This window comes from Lethenteron reissneri, chromosome 14, assembly GCF_015708825.2.
Source record: "Lethenteron reissneri isolate LAM-NWPU_2019-01 chromosome 14, ASM1570882v1, whole genome shotgun sequence".
Taxonomy (NCBI): domain Eukaryota; kingdom Metazoa; phylum Chordata; class Hyperoartia; order Petromyzontiformes; family Petromyzontidae; genus Lethenteron; species Lethenteron reissneri.
The window spans coordinates 12,507,291-12,529,358 of record NC_083792.1 but is presented as its reverse complement, the minus strand read 5'-3'; the positions used below and the strand labels follow the sequence as shown (position 1 = coordinate 12,529,358).

General features: G+C 41.2%; 1 protein-coding gene across 7 annotated transcripts in view; it reads left to right on the top strand.

The window, feature by feature from the left end:
* LOC133342408 (protein numb homolog) overlaps nucleotides 1–22,068 on the top strand; it is a 33,855-nt gene that overhangs the window by 5,284 nt on the left and 6,503 nt on the right. For 3 of the 7 annotated variants that reach the window (XM_061551573.1, XM_061551572.1, XM_061551570.1), the window contains exons 2-8: nucleotides 9,277–9,446; nucleotides 10,382–10,456; nucleotides 13,014–13,088; nucleotides 14,390–14,530; nucleotides 15,124–15,331; nucleotides 19,975–20,286; nucleotides 21,098–21,145. In XM_061551573.1, coding sequence (XP_061407557.1) covers nucleotides 9,318–9,446; nucleotides 10,382–10,456; nucleotides 13,014–13,088; nucleotides 14,390–14,530; nucleotides 15,124–15,331; nucleotides 19,975–20,286; nucleotides 21,098–21,145 — 988 coding nt within the window. In that variant the 5' untranslated portion in view covers nucleotides 9,277–9,317. Of the gene's footprint in view, nucleotides 1–3,655; nucleotides 3,967–9,276; nucleotides 9,447–10,381; nucleotides 10,457–13,013; nucleotides 13,089–14,389; nucleotides 14,531–15,123; nucleotides 15,332–19,974; nucleotides 20,287–21,097; nucleotides 21,260–22,068 lie in introns of those variants that run through there. The other 4 variants (XM_061551571.1, XM_061551567.1, XM_061551568.1 and 1 more) reach the window with 3 other exon arrangements.

Below are 22,068 nucleotides of genomic sequence, written 5' to 3'. Positions count from 1 at the left end.
AGATCGCGTAAATATATAAATGTGTCGTTAAAACCCGCCACCACCCGACACGGTCAACTAGTAAGGGTTGTCACGTAAACAGAACGTGCCAATTCGTCACTAGTACAGCACACCGGTGTGATGGATAGCCAAGCCACAACATTTACAATCTGAGTACGACGTTTTCGCCAGTAATTACAACTAGCTTCATCAGGCTGTCGCATGGGATTAGCCTTCATCTGGCTGTCGCCTGATGAAGCTAGTTGTAATTACTGGCGAAACGTCGTACTCAGTTGGTAAATGTTGTGGCTTGGCTCTCCAACACACCGGTGTGCTGTACTAGTGAGGAATTGTCATGTTCTGTTTACATGACAACCCTTACTAGTTGGCTGTGTCGGGTGGTGGCGGGTTTTAACGACGCATATATTTACGCGATCTAACCCAAAAACCTCTATTATGGATGATATTGGTCGCGAAAGCCTACGTGTTAGGTTGCAAGGTGTTTAATGCATTAGCTCTGGTCCGTCTGTTTCTGCAACTTGTAAAGATAATCGAACATAAAGGAAATGTTCGTATAAAGATGTGTAAACCAGTCAATTTAATTAGAGTTGCTCAAAACCAGACATTAAATACCAGTGCTAAAATATTTAGCGCTGGTAACAAACCTTACTAATTGGCTGTGTCGGATGGTGGCGGGTTAAACAACACATTTTTATTTACGCAATCTAACCCCAAAAAAACCGTTTATTATGGATAACATTGGTTGCGAAAGCCTAAGTGTTAATCTAAAAATATATGCTTTGCCGGCCAAGGTAGTAACGTCATTACGTGTGACACGCGTTCCGCCTTCGCTCCAGATGACGTCATAATGCGTGACGTCATCTCGTGTGGCTTAGGCTGTAACATTGTTATAGCTAGTATTAAATACCTCGGAAGACAAAGACATGTTGGAAAACATTATATAAATCATGCTTATACATGGGCTTTTCCTCGTTTAGTAATTGAGCCTAAAGCCACAGAACGATTCCACTCCATATATAAAGGACTAGCTTTTTTGCCCGTCCAAGGACGGGTGTAGATTGCAGTAAATCTGAAATATTCAATAGAAAAATTGTTCAGCTCATGATTATTAATGAGGGGGGGGGGGTTGCCCCATGTGGAGTGACGTCACCCCTCATGGTTATTGTGGAGGGGTGCGGCATGTAGAGTGACGTCACCCCTCATGGTTATTGTGGAGGGGTGCGGCATGTGGAGTGCGTGACCTTGTGCGTTCGTGTAAATTTCCACGCGGGCATGAATATTAATGAAGGGGGGGGGGGGGCTCTTTTTCAGTGACGTCACGCACGGATGTAGCACTTTGCTGCGTATATTTATTTTTTTACGTCACTTTCTGTGAAGAAACGTCATATTTGAAACGACTTTGTGGAATCAATTATTTAATTCAGCTCGACCTGCGTTCGTGTAAAAATCCACCCACTCATGAATATTAATGAGGGGGGGGTGGGCCTCATGTGGAGTGACGTCACGTGCGGGACGGACAGACATTTCTGGGTGATTATATTGTAGTAGGTAATATCAGTCCTCTTCTTGGTCCTTTCGGTAAAGTCACGTAGATGGGACTTTACCGAAAGAACCAAGAAGATGAGAATCCCTGCAGTCACGAAAGCTTTAAATGGAAATATCAGTCCTGTTTACATTCGTTATGGTACTTTGAAGTTCCATCCATACTGTGTGGCTCTTCGAGAACTGCCAATTGCCTGTCATGGTGATTATTCTATCTCCACATTTCTATGGATTTCATTCTATGCGTATGGTTATCATGAAAAATACAATCTGCGCCTCAGGAAATGTATTATTAACCAGCAGGTGTTTTCTCCGTGTTGCCATCAAAATGTCAGTGCTGCGATCTTTTTTTAGACTATATACATGTGGACTATTTTAGACATAGACTATTCGACCTCGATAATATTATCCTATACGCGTGCATAAAATACACGTATGCATGGATATCAAGATGCATAAAAATAAATGCAATATTTTACGTGAAATGCATCAAACTCTTATGGTTGTGAAACCTGTCGTCAAGCAAATGCCCTCAACGATATTATAGCTTGTCTCGCTGAATTGTGGCAACCGATGCAGCTTCCACGTGGATGTGTCGATGCTGCGAGAGAAGGTGCAAGGCGTGCTGTGCAAGTTAAACGAGCCTCTGGTGAAAGCTTTTATATGTTAAAGAATTGTGTTGACTAACCTTGTCCATCTAACAGCACATGTTTCGGGCCGATTTATGTCCATTCAGTAGGGTGCGTAATGGTCTGATGCTTTGTGTGGTAACCTTAGTGCTCAATTTGGCATGCGTACAATGGACAGAATATTGGATGCATTTGGTTCCATGAAAGAAAAAAAGCCAGCAAAATTAAGTGATATACCCTTTTAATGTACAAACGTTGCACCTAAGAGTAATTGTAGAATGTTTTCCGTAAGTGATGTGAACAATTTACCATCTTCATGAATTGGCCTCCATGCATAATATCAGTACTTGCAGTTTGAGCAATTTTAAAATAAATAACATGTAATTTCCTTTGAACTGACTGCATTATATTGGTGTGGTGAGTTTAAATGTCACGGCAATGTTGTCAAAGGTGTGTTCCGGTTGGGCTTTAAAAGAACAGCTGTGAGCCCAGATCCAAATGCACGAACCACCAAGCCACACATCCGCTGTGAAATTCGCTTTGTATTAATGTTTAAAAGTAAGCGATTTTCTCATTAGTGTCCATTAATCATACTTGACACTAATGCCATTAATGACTTCCTGTGTGTACATAGCGTTTGGACCAACAAATAGTAAAGAAAGCACATTAAGTACAGTTCGTTTGAGCATTACTGACTATATGACGGTTTCAAAGCCACTTTTGAATGCAGTCTATAACCTCCCGAGATTTGTAGCGCTCTCACGCGATCATGCATGCTTTCTCCACATAAGTGTGGTAGGGTTATATTTGTTAAAGATACGTGCACGATTTCTTGAGCATTTCGAGTCCGGGGCTGCTTTCGAGAGGTTTCCTGCTTGTGCCGAGTCTGCCGGCTCTTGCTGGAACGCCCCGGCTGCTTATTGCTGCTGCTGCTGCACAGGCTAGCAATTCTCCCCAGCTTACTAATTACACGAGTCTCCTATAAACAAACCATTCAGCTCTGCAGAACTGTTTGGGAATTCGCTCAGCTTCCACAGGAATGCGAGCATTAAACAACAGTACGGCGCATCACAGCGCTCTGAATTGTTTTTTTGGGGATATCTTGCATTTGTACGAGGAGTGAAAATGTATAGGAATTGTGTGGATAGCCTAAAACTAAACCTCACACATAATTCGGGCAGTAGGTTTTCCAACAGCATAATTGATAATGTTGGTTAAATGTGATTTATTTTACACTGTATTGGCTTTGTATGTCATCGAGTGTGTTTTACAAACACTTAGCCGATGTCTTGATTAGTGTTGTGCTTCGGATAACACATGTCCAGCGTTGCATGCCACAAATTATCTGAATTCAATAGCCGAATCACTTTTTACTGGGGGCAAAAAGGCTTCCCTGCAAAGGGCGAACGACTGTAGAGAGAGAGAGGGGGGGGGGGAGGATGAGGAGGGTCTTTGAGCTGGGGCTGACGGAAAGGGTGGGAATGAACGCGCAGTAACAACACAATGCCCGTGTGTCACCTTGTTCTGGGGTTGAAAAGGAAGAAACTTTTCCACTAGATACAATATATAGGTGGGGAAAAGTAAACAATCTGGATCGAGAAGAGGAAATTGAGCACGACTTGGTTTGACTTTGTTGCACAGTCTTCACGGAAGAACCCAGCTGCTTCTCACAGCGAGTCATAAAAAAAGGCAGTTTCAGAAATGTCGGGCCCTGTCACAGTGGCGTGCATTGTTTTCTAAGTTTTGTCCGTGGCCAACGATTCACGGATTACCACAGGATTAAGTACCTTGAAAGGTAAGATTTGAATGCCTGTTCTGTTCGTTTAATGTCTCCAGATTACAAAAAAATGTTGTTAAACGGGGGGGTGGGCGGCGGAGGGGAATTTTTTTGTTCCACAATTCTGCTACACCACTATCTACAAGTAAGAGTAGCCTCCAGGCTTTGCTGTAGTGATGATACCTGCTTTGAAACTTTACGCTACTGTGCTATTGTTGTTGTGTCAATCATTAGAATATAACGGGTTTTGTTCAAGTCACAGCTTGAGTTCACTTTAAAGTGCACCCCCCCCCCCCCCCCCCCACATCATCAGCCCATGGGGCAGTATTGAGGTCTGTTAATTCTTTCTTTAACTGTCCTTTCTGGATCGGTCCCCTTTTCATGCCCCAGAAGTAATGTGTTGGGGTACAACATTAAATCCTGCTCCATTTTCTAGCTTGCAGACTTTATGTATGTGCCAGACGCCTTTCCCAGAATTAAGTAATCACGTGTCAGTCTTATATAATAGGTGATCTTTTCCAAAACCAAACACTACCAGCTTGTAAAGAAGCTATAGTTCGGACTTCAGGGTACAGTGCAAAGTGCCCTCTTATGTACATATGTTTTAATGACACCTCTTGTACAACTACAGTACCCTATCAATGTATTGTACTTTCTGTATCTTAACTACTGTTGTGCAATGACGCTTCTTTATACTGGTAGGAACCTCCTGGTTACACCAGCCCACAGGGGATTATTGTGTCCGTCGTGCAGGGAGGGGCTGGGTGGGGAGGGGCTGGGTGGGGGTGGGGAGGGGCTGGGTGGGGGTGGGGAGGGGCTGGGTGGGGGGTGGGAGGGGTGGGGCTGGGTGGGGAGGCGCTGGTCACCCCGTGGTGCCCTTATAAATCTCAACGTTTAACCTACTCACGCCAGCTTGTGCCCGCCCTCACAGTCGGGCATATTTGCGGAATACACCACGCCGCCGTTGACTCTGGCCATTGACCGAGCAACCCAACGTTCCTACCAGCTCCCTCCGCAGGAATGTATTTTTTTAGTTTGCATATATTGGGGATTTTGTGGACGTTTTAAATATGAAAGCAATATTTTTTTTCCTTGATGGTATACAAACCATTGTGGTCATACTTGAGAAATACTGCAAGATGTATTATTCTGTCCCTATATTTTTTTCCTGGTTCTACTAATCTTAGGATTGAACAAAAAAGTGCTCAATTTTACGTTAAACCCATACATGGTCTTATGCAAATAATCGTCTAGAAAAAGAAGAAATCGTGGAAAAACATTTCGCAACGTGCAGCAGATGCCAAGTGACTCATAATGGTGGTATTTACAGCGTTTAAGATTGTGGAGTGCTGAGTATTGACAGCGCATAACTTGGTACGTTGGAAGGATCTGTGCAAAGGTCTCAGATTTTACAATGCCCATTGCACTAATTATGAAACTAACCTGCCTGTATGTGTGTTTAGATACAAATATTTAGGCTTGTGTATTGCATAAATTAAATTACTCGCAATTCTTTTAATCGACATGACTGTAGATTTTATATAATTGTCTATGGAAATGTTGTGTAAGAGGCTGTGCTAAGTTTTACATTTGGAACCACCTGTAAACATGTTCTATAGCCGTTTGGCAGTCCACTGCTGGATAAAGGCCTTCCCCACACACTGTCAGCCATCGGAGTTTGTACTTCAAAAGACTTGTCAGTCCAGGTTGGTGAAGGGCGAGGCCCAGAACTGATGTTGTCCATGGCCTAGAATCAACCGAGTTCACTGCTTCACAGTAGTGCGCTATGTATGTATGTATGTTGAACTTGTTTTGCACCGTACGTAGCCAGCCGTGCTAATCGGAGGTGCGCTAACCACTGCGCCGTCACTCAACTGGGAACCACCAATGTCCGTGTCCAGCCCCTTTTTCAATACATTGACTGACGAGGATCTTTTCGTGTTGAGCAGCTTGTGGGAAATGTTAGACCACACTGGTCAGTGCAGATTGGTGAAGATGGGGAGCATAGACATGAGAGCATAGATTATGACAACGGATTTTACTGCATTGGCCTCTGCTGTCCACGACATAGCCGCCCGCGTATGACAACCTGGCATGCATTGTGATCACAATCATCATCAGGCGCAAAGCCCTCGGGGCATAGTGGTCCCCACGAGACATTGCCAGGCGATCCTATCCTGCACCATGGTGGTGAATGTCATTCTCGATTGTGCGCGTCTACGTCATCCGTAGCCTGCCTTGGGGTCGTCTCAAATCCCGTGGTGGTGCGGCAATGATTCTGCACAGGGCTCTGTTGTGATCAGCTGAGGCGTCCGCTCAAGCAACGTATCCGGAGAACCAAAGTCTTCTTCTGGGTCCAACTATCAGAGACTGATGGGCATCCTGTGTGAGGGTGGGCATCGGCATTCGTGAGCACCGAAGTGAATGCGGAATATCCGTTCAAGGTGCACCACTGGTCGAAGGCTGTCCAACTTGTGGCTCGGTGACGCTGTCGTCAGCCACGTCTCTCAGCCATACCGTGGTACGGGAACGATGGTTCACATTGTGGAGGCGGCTCTTTGTTGCTGTGGTAATGGAGGAGCACCAGTTGTATCTGTCGAGCTGTTTCATACACTCGCAAGTAATTCAGATTCACCTCTTAAATTCTGCCTCGCTTCCAGTATGTTGTCAAGTCAATGTTATATTTGCTTGAACATGTTGCACCTTTCTGGCACATTTGCCACTCAAAGTACGCCATGTTGCAAAATATAACCGAGATAAGTGAACGACTTTACTGCTTCAACATTTTGCCTGCTATTTGCACTTCGGTCAAGTCGAGTGGGTTGCTCACAAGTGGTCTGTTTTTTGGTTTTAGCCCGGTATATTTTGAGGCCAAATGGTGGGAGGGTTTAATTATGCATGGTCTCCAGTGCTAGGAATAAAACATGAATAATTCCAGCTCGCAAGGCTACATCATCTGCACAATCCGGATGGGAGTCGGTCCTATCCCCCACCAATATTCGGATTCAACTTAGTTTAGTGTCTGAGATCTAATGAGATTGGGTTCATTCTTGGTGATTGGAATGCCATGGAAATCATCTATCCATTTAATTCCAACAATTTTAGATTTTTCTTTTACCACATGTTCCATAGTCAGTTTAACACGTCGGCTTTCGCGACCAGTATGAATGTTCCATAGTCCCGTGCAACACCTAATGCAATGTCCTGTACGTCATTGGGTGTTGCAAGTCTTCAGTTTATCTTCCACCTTCCTCCACGTGGCTATCAGCCTGACTCAATTATCTTAACTGTTGTCATATATTTCGGTATGACAGAGTACAGGTTATTGGAACTTTTTTTTAAACAATGTTTAGTGTTCAATGTACATCTTATTTCTAGCCACAATTTTTTTTTCCTTGTGATGTATATTGCTTTACAGCCTGCTAAAGCAGCACAGCTTTCAAATATTTTAATAATTTGACGTGGAGTAATTAATAGTACGGTCATAAAATGTGTCCTACATATGAAAATACATGCTGGTTTTCCGTGATCAGCTTTTTTCAGCTGTGTATAATGTTATTGTTGGTGTGTAACTGTATACTGTAGTCATGCAGATGTATTGCTTGTATAGTTTTGAGTTGATATTAAACAATTTAAACCAATAATGCTATACCAAGTTAAAATATTATGTAATGTTGCAATGTATTGCCCATTGTTAATTTACTTCTGGATAAATATCTTGCTATTCCATGTCAATGATTTGGTATTTGAATCATACCTCACCATGCTTGTTAATGTCACTTGATGAAGAGGGAAGGCCAAGGACTGGTTCTGTTTTCACTTGCCACTGATGTTCGCCATTGCAATGAATCTTAATCTTGTTATTGGGTTCATAGTGCAGTATGCTAAGATGCTAACCACTGCTCCACCGGTTCAAAAAAATTGCATGTCTTCAAGACCATTTAAAGAGCAGTATTAAACAAAATCCATCTACTTTGTTTATTGTTTTCTCTGGTTAATTTATTTTATTCCCTAAACTTAACATAAATTATGTTTAGATTGTTATTTTGCATTTGCACATTGCCTTTGTTGTAACTTTAATTGGCTTAGTTCAATGGGCAAAAAAAGAATGTATCGGCAAGTGTGCCTTTAATGGCGAGAGAGATTGGTTTCTGGGGAGATGCGTGGGTGGCAAGTCTGAATGTCGTGTTCATTTCCTGTGTGGGAATGGGGAAAGACTATAAACAGCGTCACTGACAGGTCGCTAATATGGAGGGTGAATGAACAATCAGCAGAGGAATACTTAACAATTTGATCGCTTTGGAATAAGATAGTTTGTTTTGCTTTTTATTTTTTTCAAAACTATGCGGCTCTTTGAGATATGGCCTAATTTTAGTGTTAACTGCTAAAATGTAAAATGTATATTTGCACAAATGTATATTTTATCATATGTGGTTGTGATGCAATATTGAGAATGTTGAGTGAGTGTTATTGGGTATACATGCACAGCTATAAAATTACGTGTATATAATGTCTTGTACCAGAAGTGCAGAGACTAAGGGTCTCTTCTAAGCCATTACCAAATGAACAAAAGTTAATGTCACAGTAAGCTTTTTTTACTTCAGCAAGCGTTGTCTGTCACATGGCATTAGTACTTTTATATACCATTTAAGCAAAGACACAATTCAGAAAGTACCATGGTGTATTAAATGTTCAGAATACAGATTTTTATATGTGAACTAAAAATAACTAAATATTTTAAGGATTAGACATCCTAATCATCTTTGTTCAAAGCAAGTGACTTACAATGCCAGGTCCATCAATGGAACACTTTTCCAGCATCGTATTTCCAACCTACCTGGTACAAGGCAGTTTCTGGAATATTTGTACGCTTTAAGTTTGGTAAATAATGCTCCCGCTGATGTGAAAGTACATGCAACATAATTTAATCGGTTCCTACAGATCAGTTTAGAAAAGTGTACATCCATTGTTGTTAATCTGTGCATTGCTGTGCTTTCATAGAATTAAATGGAAGAATGCCGCTCAATATATCGCATTTTGTGCACTGATACAATGAAAGGTTAACATTTGATAGTCGATTGCGTTTTGTGGCATTGGAACCTTTGAACCTTGAACCTTCAGGTCTTCCCTTGCTGATTGTTAACTGTCCTCGAACATTTGAGAGAATGTCACTAATGCACGTGTACCTTGCAACTATCAGTCCAATTTAGGGCAGAAGATTTAGGTCTTTGATTTGAAAATGACAGCTTGTAAAATTGTCTCACAAATGTTGTATATCTACTGAACAACGTTCCCAATTATTTGTTGTGATGTTTTTTCTCCTTTAAGAAAACAAAGACATCAAGGAGCATTCTCAGCCTTCGCCCAAGATGATGAACAGACTGCGCCAGAGTTTTCGGAGAAAGAAGGAAAAAGGTGTCCCAGAATCCAGCCGGCCCCACCAGTGGCAGACTGACGAGGAGGCAGTGCGCCATGGTCAATGCAGTTTCCCAGTCAAGGTGAATTACATTCGTCAGATCCACAGAAACAAAGCAGACATCACCCCGCACCTCCGATTAGCACGGTTGGCTGTGTACAGTGCGAAACAAGTTGAACATACATATATCGTGTGCTTTTACATGACCGCTGTTTCTCTTTAAGGAAAAAGAGTTAACCTTCTGCACATATTAATTTTTTTTTTCCTAGAAAAGTTTCCAGCTTTGTGTCTCAGTGTTTTTGACATTTGGCTACCAGTGCCCTAATTGACCTGAGTTATGGGTATATCAAATGTTTAAGGTTCACCTATAGGTCTGAAGAACAATAAGGTTTATGACTGTGATGGACAGAGGCCAAAATAAATTATGGTTTTTATTGTTAGCTTTTCTGGGAGTGAGGTCAAGACAAAGCGGATGGGAAAATAACCCAGGAAACTCGAAATGGATGCTGTGGACTCGAAATACAGTCAATTGTCATAACTGCTTGGTAGAGGGTGATGCATTTTTAGCACTTAATTCTTATTTCAAAAGGACAGATGGACTGCTTGTATGTTCAACTTGTTTTTCCAGGGTGTGCCTTCATATTCGATTCAACTTTTGTTTAATTAATATAATTGGTTTCCTTTATCATTGTAAGGGAGGAAAACATAAATATGATTCAAATTACAATACAAAAAACCTTTCTAATGCTGCTTTCAGATATGTTAAATGAATGCGATACTCTGAAGAAAATGGTACAATTCCTGTTACTTGCACTTTTAAAGGTTGCAGTGAAATTGCAGCAATGCAAAATAAAAGAGCAATCATAAATTCCATTCCATCATTTTAATCCATTGCTCGTGGGGTGCGCGCACTGCATGGGCACAGAGCCACATCTTCCGGCTGTTTGCCTTTTTCCACACGAGTGAGATTTGCCTCGGTATCACCGTGTGTGTGTGTGTGCGCGTCTCCTGGTGCAGTACCTTGGAGCAGTGGAGGTGGATGAATCCAGGGGCATGCACGTGTGCGAGGATGCCGTCAAGAGGCTTAAATCTGTGAGTCAGTCCCAACTTCGTGGGTGTGGAATAATTACTACTTTTTGTGTGTGCATATTTTATATATTTTTCTCTTGTGATTGAAATCACAATATACGCTACAGTTTTTTGTTTTATAACTATGAACTAAATCTCCTTAAGTACAATGCCACAGCTGTAATTGTGAAATATTACAGCAAGTCCAAGTGGGGATTAACTGAAAGAGTGGCCATTATTGGGTTAATGATCTGGAGTCCATTGGGGAATTGATATGTGGGTACCATGAGCCTGGCTGTGAGAATATAGCTTTGCTGAATTAGATTGGTTGCTGCTTGTAAGAACCCCAGAGCCAGTATAAGTGTTTACCCAGCCGTATGCCATGGTCTGACTTGGCATTTGTGGCAGCTGCTGTTCTAATCCGCAGCTGGTAGACCCCTCGGTTAAATTATTTAAAACCTGATTTTTAGTCTTCAAACAGAATAGTTTGGTTATTTAATCCATAATAATGTCGACAAATCCCTGTGTAACTTCCCTTAACGTTTGAACAATTATCCCAAAGGAGGAAATGTGTGCCTTTGTCTATACAATTGCCATTTCCTAGATGAAATGTTTTGCTATTGTTCAGAAAAGGTTTAAAATGCCTGCACTTTTCATCCATGATGAACATTGATGCATGTAATTAACTATTATTATATTCTGATATGATTACAAGTGAGGGCACATGGTTTACGATATGCGCTCTACTTTAGCAGAATATATCCATCACTTTTTTTTTAGGGAGCAGTGTACACTTTATGGCTAGTCCTATCCCTGAGTGGTAACGCGTGCTAATTTATCTGTCTGTTTCGTAAACAAATTGTGTCCGTTAATGATTTCGCATCAAACTTAGATTTCATTCCAACTGATACAGGCCCATTGAGTTAAACATTTCTCTTATAAGGACGACCAACCCAAGACTGCCAGCAGTGTTGGCAGTTACAGAACATTGCAGAATGGGAATGTGAAAATGTATAAACTAACAAGAGGCAAAACTAAATAACTTATAATAAACATGCCACTTCAATCTGAAAACAGGCTGAAGCATAAACTGTTTAAAATAAAATGAGAACCCTATAAAAAAAATCATGTCACAGACATGTAAATAGACCATAGTCTCAGTTGTAATGGATGTTCGTTATAGTATTTGCAATTGTGACAGCGGTAGTCCTGCAGCGTGGCCTTAACACACATGCTAGCAAATGTAAATTTGGAATAATAATATTGGTTATGAGGACATTCCAAAATGTGGGTTCTGCTCAAGGGGAAGGCCCTGGAACTAGTCTGCTTTCTCGATCTAGGAATGGTCTACAGGAAATCGGAGGTCCGTTTCTGGTTTCTTGGAAGTTTTAACAGTTAGAGAATGTCAATTAAATCCTGAGATTATTTGGGTTGAGGAACTTTGTAGATTAAGATTGCCCAGTATAGATCTCGATGTAATTCCAGAAAGGTTAGATCAGCTTGGAGTAAAGCTCACAGTAGTGACTTTTTAATCCTGGCTTATAAAGTGAAAGCTAGTTTTTCTTCAGTTTTTACCCTACAAAGTAGATGCATAATTTAACCACATGCAGATGCATGGTTGTATACATACATACAGACAAAAAAAATCACGGATAAGATTTGCATCATGTTTATACACTAAAACTTGCCTGCCAATGTTCTTTACAAACCAAAACATGTGTAAGCTTGTGCTTGCTTGTAGGTATGCTGAATCTAAATTCATGCCAGGTATGTGGTGTGTGTATTGCGTATATATACACGTTTCACTTTTAATTTGGATGTTTTTTCTGAAATATGCAAATTGATGTGATGTGTATATGGTATATTGAAAGTAAAAAAATGAAGTGTTTTTTTTCTAAAATAAGAGTGAGAAGGAGCTTAACTCCAGTGGTTTTCTTGTGCTGCTTGTGAAAGTTCCACATTCCTTTGGTAGGGACCAATCTCTCGATAAGACACATATCAGTTGATAGTTTACACTTTGAAAGCACCTTGGTGGTACACTTGATTGTCAACACAGCACATTCCCCTGCAAGGCATCCTTTGTTGTGACGTATTTAAAACTAGGTAGAACAATGATAGATCACGACGTTTAGATCGCAACACAAGCAATCGTCATCAGGTGGGACAACCACAGCAAGAAAAACTGCTGTGTTTGTCCCACCTGATGACGATTGCTTGTGTGTTGCGATTGAAACGTCGTGATCTATTATTTTTCTAACTACGTGACTTCACCGAAAGAACCAAAGAGTATGGATTCCTGCAGTCACGAAAGTTTCAAATCAAGATTTAAAACTAGGTTTAATCTTCGAATAACCTTAAGTCGAATCATTGAAAGTCATGGCATATCACTGACATGTAAATTCAGTAAATGGATTTACGATTACATTCAAAGGAATCACATTATTAGTATGTTATGCACGTTAAAATGAATACAAATTCTCAAGTTTTTCTGTCGGTAATGTTAGAAACAAAACACGTTTCTGTTGGTGGCTCTGCTATTGTATTTTCTTCATGATGGCATGTTTTATCGTTATTTCTGTAGGTCGGGAGGACAAAGGTGCGAGCAGTACTGTGGGTTTCTGCAGATGCTCTCAGAGTGGTGGCTGATCTGACAAAGGTAAATTATTGTGGAACTTGGAACTGTAAGACTTCAATTGCATTCATCAGGTTGAAGTTTGGAGTGGCTATGCAATGTTATTAAATGCAGTCGGTTAGCAAATGGTGTAGAACCGTAGTGTGATTACTCTCTTACATTTTATTTTCAGTTTAATGTATTTCACTCAGCTTTGTATATACACAAGGGTCGAATTGGTTGTGACCTTGAACTAATGGTCTGTATTTGCACCATTGTAGAGTATTTAAATGAAAGTATAATATAAGCCATTTACATCACAAGCTTAATTTTCTATGTAGGTGTGATGCTTTTCAGAAACACATAAATGGCATACATCACAATTTTTTTCTGTGCGTTTATAACCTATGACTCACTATAATTTTCGGTTTTTATGAACAATGACACATTCCAAATCACAGAAATTCTTCATAGTCCTTTGGACAATATTAATGTAACATGCTCAATATATTTGAACACTCCTAAGCAAGTATATCAACTGGCATTACAATAAATTTCAGTAACTTTTTCTTTAATAGCATACCAATACTACTGTTGCTGTTTGCACAAGTTAGAAGGTTGTGCTTGTCAATTAGTTTGGTATAGTATTTTAATACGTAATTAAATAATTCCAGGAACAGAAATACACATCGACTGAGTAATGGCAACATTTCATGTCCAGAATTTTGAGCTGATAATTATGGTGCTTAGCATCTCCAATTAATCGGTTTAATAAAACACCTGTCTCCATATGTTATCTTAAAAAATTGCAGCAGATGCATTAACGCTTTATTGACTAGAAGGAATTTCTGCCATGAAACAAAAGTAAGCACTATTTGCACTGTTTAGTTTTAAATTACTTAAAATGCCTATTAAGCTTTTTATGGCAAAGCAGGCTGGGCAAGCAATTGAGAAGGAGGAGCTTCCTCTTTGTGTTATTAAATGGCATCCGCTCACATGAGAAAGAATAAACGTAACCTCTTGCAAACGTTGTAGGCCATTGTTCTACATGCAAATCACGTGTACTGCCTCAATGAATGGGAGAACACAATAGCCAAAGGCTTTGTGTGTTGGCAAGTTACATTTCATTACTCAATATTGGTCCAATGTGCCAGTGACCCTTACAATTCCCAAAACGTGGTTGGATTATCCATTTGAATATAATACATTAATATTTTCTCTTGCAAATAGTACAAGCAAGCACTTCATATAAATATCATTGTCAGAGCGCATGTGGTCAGCTGTGGTATTTGTTGGTTCTCACTCTGGAATGTGTTTTGTTTATGCCTTCCACCCCCTTGTTGTAGGATTTGATTGTGGACCAGACGATCGAGAAGGTGTCCTTCTGCGCTCCGGACAGGAACTACGAGCGAGCCTTCTCCTATATCTGCCGCGACGGCACTACACGTCGTTGGCTTTGCCACTCTTTCATGGCCGTCAAGGACTCTGTGAGCAGAATGCCTTAAGTGAAATGTGTGTGTGTGCCGTGAGCAATGTGTTTTGGTTTGTGCTATAGAAATAAATAAGGAAAAAGACCTTCAGTAACCCGCACAATCCCCGTGACTGACGTGGCATAGATAGGCTTTTATCCAGCAGCGAGTTGATGAAGGGTTGGAATTATAGATTATTTTTTTGGAGTCTATAGGGCCGCTGCTGCACTGCAGTTAGTCGGTGAGCAGGTTGCATGTGGTGGGGTTAAAGTGTGGGGGGGCTTCGTCCTGCCACTTTCAATGTCTCACCAGCATGGAAGAATAGGCAAAACTACCCCTTGGTGGGACTCTAGGGGAGACCCTTCCACTATCAGTTTCGTGATCAAGCAATTTTAGCGCTGCACCTTTACCTTTTTCCCAATGTGGCCACGTTTGCATTTAGCACTTTTAATTTAGGTGAATAGATTAGTCGCGTGGTTGTGGCCAGGGTTATGCATTTACGCATGCTTGTTGAAGTTCTTTCAAACCGTACGTAGCCAACCGTGCTAAACGTTTCTGTAACGTTTGCCCGCCCGCCTCCCTCCCTCCCCGCCGTCTCAACTCCCTGACAGGGCGAGCGCTTGAGCCACGCCGTGGGCTGCGCCTTCGCCGCGTGCCTGGAGCGCAAGCAGAAACGCGAGAAGGAGTGCGGCGTGACGGCCACATTCGACGCCAGCCGGACCTCGTTCACCCGTGAGGGCTCTTTCCGCGTCATGACCGCCACGGAGCAGGCCGAGCGGCAGGAGGCCTTGCGGCAGATCGAGGAGCAGAAGCGTGCAGGTGCCTCCTCGCTCCCTACTTCTGTTGGCAATCTGGAGCGAAAGCACTTTATAGATGCAACCCAAATAACAGGCAGCACTTGTAGATACTTTACCTAAGCTGTGTCTTCCCGGTGTAGGTTTGATGCTTAATCATGCTATATTACATTTTATATACAGTAAAACCTTGGATTGCGAGTAACTTGGTCTGCGAGTGTTTTGCAAGACGAGCAAAAATTTTCAATGACTATTAATTTGATAAACGAGCGAGGTTTTGCAATACGAGTAGTGCGTGTATTTGCTTTGTCTGCCGAGCGTCACGTGATCACAACTGATATACGAGTGCTTTGGATTACAAACACGTTTTCGGAACAAATTATGCTCGCAATCCAAGTTTTTACTGTATATGAAAACGAAGTTTTACTCTCTGGCGCGCGGGCGGGCACGTGTGGTGGTGCGGCTAGATGTCACACGCCATGCCTCTGTTCCACCCACTCTCCACAGCAGCTTGTGTATCCCACGCAAATGCATGGACAGTGCTCGTTAGTCTAAATACAAATCACAGGTGCTATTTAGTGACCTCCTCTCAATGTCATTCCTGCTCTTTTTAATATATCCTTTTAATCGCATGTACATTGTTAACACCTGAAGACGGTGCATTAATCTCCACTGGTATGTTGTACTTCTTTGCTCCTATACTGACCAGCGTGGTGGAGTATGGTCAAATAACCCCCGTGACCCACACGGCATTGGAAGCCTCTTATACAACAGTGGATTGACAAATAGGCATGCACTTAGGCATGTAACAAATACAGCAATTTATGTATTTCTTAAAATGTATTATTTTCTTGAAGATATAGGAATTTATTTGCATATAGGAATTGATTATTTACGATGCATCTATGCAATTTATTTTGATAAAACCTGTCTCTACATTCACTTCAAATAATCACATTAAGTGTGGGATGAACCATTGCATGCCTAACTTTCCTGCAGTGAATCACAACAATGAAACTGACCATATAATTCTATTTTTTTACTAACAAAGCTTCAAACTTGTGATGGACAACCTTTGACACAGCTTGGATAAGCATCTACTTCATAAGACGTTTTGTTTTTGGGTTGTATCTTTCAAGTGCTGGCACGTATCTGCTGGCTGTGGCACTGGTAGGTTGGTGGATAGCTTGAGAATAGGTGTAGAGTAGAACCTCTGGTCACGAACGCTTCTGACCAAGACCAAATCGGGTTCCGACGAAAAAATTCACGAAATTTTTTAATCTGGTCACGAACACAAACTCGGGTGACGATCAAACACTGCCGCGGCCGATTTCCCCTTCCGCGCCATTTTTTTTGGAATTACGCAAAGCGTAACAGTTACGTATATAACTTTTATATTAAATTCCTAGTAAGATATTAATTTTGTGAGTGTAGTCATACCCCTCCCCCCTCATTCAAGCCGTAATTTAGAGAGCGAAAGCGCTGAGTACGTAAATCGCTAACATAAGAACCCGTTAATCTCTTCTTGCATCATTCATACGATGATGCGGTGAAGTAAACGTTCATATGATATTACGGTGAATGCTTCCAAAAACAATACTGTACCCAAATATTACTGTTAACTTACTTTCAATGGAAACATGAATTGTTCGTACGAATATTCTCTCTCTCTCTCAGAATCGACCGACTGATGTAGCAGACGAAACAATCATCTTGTTGAACGATTCTAAACCTTGACGCGGCAATGTTAGTTTTCTCTGTTGTTCAAGGTTTTCTCAGTGTTATTCAATGTTTTTACATTTAGTTTACTATTACACTGTGAATTTTATGGTATAATTAATTATTTTTGTGCTTAAAAATCTTTAATGTTTATATACAGTTCGTAGGAGTCTGGAACGGATTAATCGTATTTACATACAATCCAATGGGGAAATTAAGTTCGAGTCACGACCAAATCGGGTTGCGACCAAAGTTATGGAACGAATTATGGTCGTGGCCAAGAGGTTCTACTGTATTATGTAACTTGCATTGTAACCTTGTGCCCAGCAACACTTTTTATGAGAATAGGTCAACATCCTTTCATCTGGCCAAGTTCCCAAACCGGTCTGAGATATATCTTCACATGTTCAAACCAGGAAATGAGGTCATGCTCAAGAGATCTGAGATTGTTAGCCTCTTACTTCCTGGTCTTCTGTAACCATTAACGTTTTAATGGGGAAATGAGTTATCAAATGAGTTATCATGCTTTAATTTGCTAAATTTGAATGAATGTATGGTAGGTCACATAACGTGTCAAATAACTGATGATCCTGAGAGAGATTGCTCATGGCAATGATTATTTCATGAAACAAAGCCGCTATATCATGAAACAAAACTTGTTGGTATCTTTTCAAGATTACTGTTAAGTCTTGGTTTGCAATTTTCCCAGTAAATATGTTTAAAATTGTAGCATGGGATTTAGCAGCCCTGTTAATTCGATCAGCATGTATATGTTATAATTGCTGCATATAATGTTACATTTTCATGTACATCTTATTCATGTGTAGACTTTGAGCCATATGCTCTCCTAACATGAAATGGCCATCATTCACCAGTGAATATTGAAATACGTGGATTTCAAGTGAAACATTATCAGAGTGAAAATGTAATTTGCTACTGGTGCTTTGTATTAACTAGAAAATTCTGCACTGACCATACTGTATATGTTTTTTTTAGGAGGCCAGTCCTGCAGGTTTCTAATAGGGGGTTTCTTTGTTATACTTTGCCCTGCCTGACAAGTTTAATTCACGGAATACCATGGAGTATGTGTAATGAGTATAGGAATTGCTTTCATTTTGCAGAACTGTTCCTCTTTGCATCTCAATTAGTTGACTGAATTAGCTGAAACCATTGATTGTAGTAACAATGTTCACAAGTGGCAGGGAAGAAACGTTTTTTAAATACCAAGGCTGTAATTTATTTCCAAAAGTTTTTTTGTTCTACATGTAGCTCATGATCACCTTTTTTAAGCCTTCTTTACTCTTAGCTTGTGTTTTTATAAACTATCGCAAACACTTTGCTGATGGCAAAAACATCAGCTTTGTTCTTATAATTTAACACTAACAATGGTATTAAGACCATAAATTGGGTTGCCTGATGAATGTAACTGGCTGGTGACCCCACGTCGGAAGTCCAGCTGACTGATGGATTTTCTGCTTGAGTACATGGAAGGAATGTTTAAGGTCAAATCTCGGTACTCTGCTCTATACCCTTTGATGTGTCAATCAGATTATGCTGATGCTTTGTCCGCCTGGCTTCTCACTGCCAAGCGCATGATCACAAATGCAAGGAGCTGAAATTGGCAACATTTAGCCCTTTAATGTAATTTAAATGAAGTACATTACTATTTTTTTATGTTTTCTGTGGCCAGTTAATGAGGAGCCTTGTTCTTTAAAGCTTAAAAGGGGCTACACAGTAGAGACGTCTATGTTTACTTTGTCCTTCCACCACTTCCGATTAGCATAGTTGGCTACGTACGGTGCGAAAAAAGTACACACATTACCTTACAATCAGTTCGCACTCAAAGCACAATGTTAATGGTAGTATAGAATAACAATCGAAGCAGATTTTCAAAGTGCTTTATTCGTGTACATTATCTATAGCTTTCAGGGTCAGCAGGTTGCTTTCTGGTCAAACCTACATCTCTTCGTGAAAACCCTGCAGAGTTGATGTATAAATGAATTCTAATTTCTGTTTGTATTAGGTTTATTTTTGGTAATTTTTATTTGGTACCTTGGCTTATGAAAGTTGTTTATGAAATGTTTAGTGGTATTAATATGACAAGTTTAACAACACCCTTCGCCACCCCTTCTCCACCCCTCCCAACCACAATGAAATGCATTATTCCAGTTCAGGGTTGTGATTTAATTCAAAGTAAAAATACGTAACCTTTTGGTGAATATAGCATTAGTCCTTTTAAGGGTCCATGAACCTATAATATAAACACTGTTTGGTAGGAGGTAGAGAGAATGGTTGTCCTCTAGAAGACTAATCTTTACCAGTAGTTGTTACATGGTATTTATAACCATTGGAGAAGAGCTCTCAACAATCACTCAAACATGGTGACTCTTGAGACGATTGTAATTGTTAGCAGATGTTAGTGCAGCAAAATTCGTTGCTTTACTGCGATCCCACATCTATAAGAACACAATTATTCTACCCACTGTCAGCCTGCATTGACCAGCATGGAAAAGTATAGTCAAAATACCCACCAAGGGCCCACACAGTTTGGGGAGACCCCTTAGTCGTCAGTGATTTTCCACGTGCACAATGGTCTTATGAAAACTAAAATCCTGGCCTAAATGACAATAGATAAAGGCGCAGCAGCTGCAATTGCTTACTCACACCACTGCTGGCAGAAGGGCCTCCATTCGAGGGAACTCTGCTCTTGGAAGAGGGGTGGGGGAGATTCCCACACCTTACCCCACCACATTGAAAACGAATTTCTTGAATTGAAGACTCATTTATTTAGAACTACTTGTTTTGTTTTGTTTAGTTTGTTGTCCTTCCCCTGAACCTCCGATTAGCACGGTTGTCTACGCACGGTGCGAAAGAAGTTCAGCGTACACACGTACATACATTCACTACTACAAAGAAACTATAGAATTCCACTTTTCTTTTTTATCGCAGCCGGTGTCGCTAATGGGCACGAAAACGGTGGTACGGGGGATGCAGTGGTGGCGGCGGCGGCGGTGGCGGCGTCATCAGCCCCGATTGAAGTTGTTAATCAGGTGGTCTCCAGCGGTCCGTCGGATGGGGGCAGCGTCCTCTCCATCCCGCGCCGGCATGCCCCCATCGATGAGCTCGTGCGGCAGGGTTCCTTCCGTGGCTTCCCTGCGCTGCTGCAAAAGAGTTCGCCCTTCAAGCGCAACCTCTCGCTCCGCCTCAACGACCTGCCCTCCACGCTGCAGCGCAAGACCGACTTTCAGCTCCTAAACAAGGGTGAGCGCTTAAAAGTGACTGGCACGTATGTATGCGTACATAGCCAACCATGTTTCTCGCAGGTGCGGGCATACGCATAGCAGTTAATGCACATGCGTGCGACGCGTTCATTTAAATAGTTTATTAGATCACGGGTTATAAGTATACCTGGGTTTTTTTGTACCACAGATGGTTGATTGGATGGTGGTGGTGAGTTTTGTGCAATGGAAAGTTTTACAAGGGTATTGAAAATGGGATTTGTAGAGTCTTGTGAAAGTGTTGGTGCGTTGTGTGTTAAGATAAATGTGTACAAGGAGTGTGTGGATGTTTGTATCGTCTTGTGCCTCAGAATAACTGTGGGGGGCGGGGAAGTGGTTTGTCTTGGAAACGTGTTTAACATTACTTCTACATTTGATTGGAGTGTCTTGAAGTTACCTAAAATGTCATTTTAAGCTATGGTATATGAATCATACGCAGTCATGACTCACTGTTTTTGCATGATAAACATTCACTTTTAATATTCTCTGCTAGATTTAATGGTAATATACTGGCCTATAGCATATATATCTGCCTTTGTGACCACTTTTCCTATTATAGTAATTTTACAATTACACTAATAGTGTCTCAGTTCCACATTAAATGTCGTGCTATCATGAGTTACATACCTATTAACTATACCTAAGTAATTCTGATAAACGGACAGATTTTTGAAGTTATGGGCACAACATGTATACATTTGTGTGCTCCCTGAGGGTCATTTTGGAATCGTGTATAAATTTGTGGTGTATAGTAAAGGTATTAAAACTGTTGGACCGTTTATTGTCTTTGGCAGTGCCGGAGGTGGAGTCGCCAAACAGCCCCGAACCGCCCAGCGCAGACGGTATTCACACCCTTTGCTCCCAGATAACCGGCAGCTTCCCTCCCGCTGAGGATCCATTCTCCGCCGTTCCCATGTCCCCGCCAAACGTTCCTGGTGTGGCCACCCTGCCTTTAGGTTAGTGCCACCCAGGGATATCCAAGCTGGCGCCCACAGAATGTAGCTGCCTACATGCCTACATCGGTTGCCCCCCCAGTGATTATCACCAGCAACATCTTTATTATGAGCAACTGTGGCAACTTAGTATGGCGTTTGCAAAGTGTGGTGTTGGGGGGGGATCTGTCCAGACAATAAAACACGAGTTTGTTGAAAAGTGTGTTTGAACAATTGGCTACAGAGCACACAACTTTAAGGTAGTCACGTGACTTGGGTTTTGTAATCTTATTGGACATTAATAGTTGCCCACATGATCATTTTTACACTTTAATGTTGTGGCAGCCATTGCCAGTGACACCCTGAAATTGCCTTTAGGAGGTACCAGTGCTTGTTCCCTGCCAGGCATTGAATTGGACTGTAATAGAAAAGTTGGGGTTTCCGTATTTGGCTGTTAATATACATTTTGACAATCCGTCCCAATGTGAAATAAATAATCCACAAACACTAAACTAATAGGTGAGTGATGGAGCACACAAAATAAAGGCAACAGCACTTACATGGCTGGCTTTACTGTACATTGTACGGTGGGAAGGTACATGTTTGTGAAACCTAACAGACTTGTTTATGTTAATGAATTAATGTGAGAACAGCATTCCAATAAACTGCCATAGCTTCAGTTGTTGCTAGTCTTTGCAAAGCAATTGAATGTAAAAGCAAAAGTTTGATTAATGTCGACTTTATAGCCGACAGAACTCAGTTCCCAGTGCAGGTGTGACTGATAAAACCGTCTGTTAAACCTTTGCACCTTGCCTTTATCTCTGCTTGCCTTT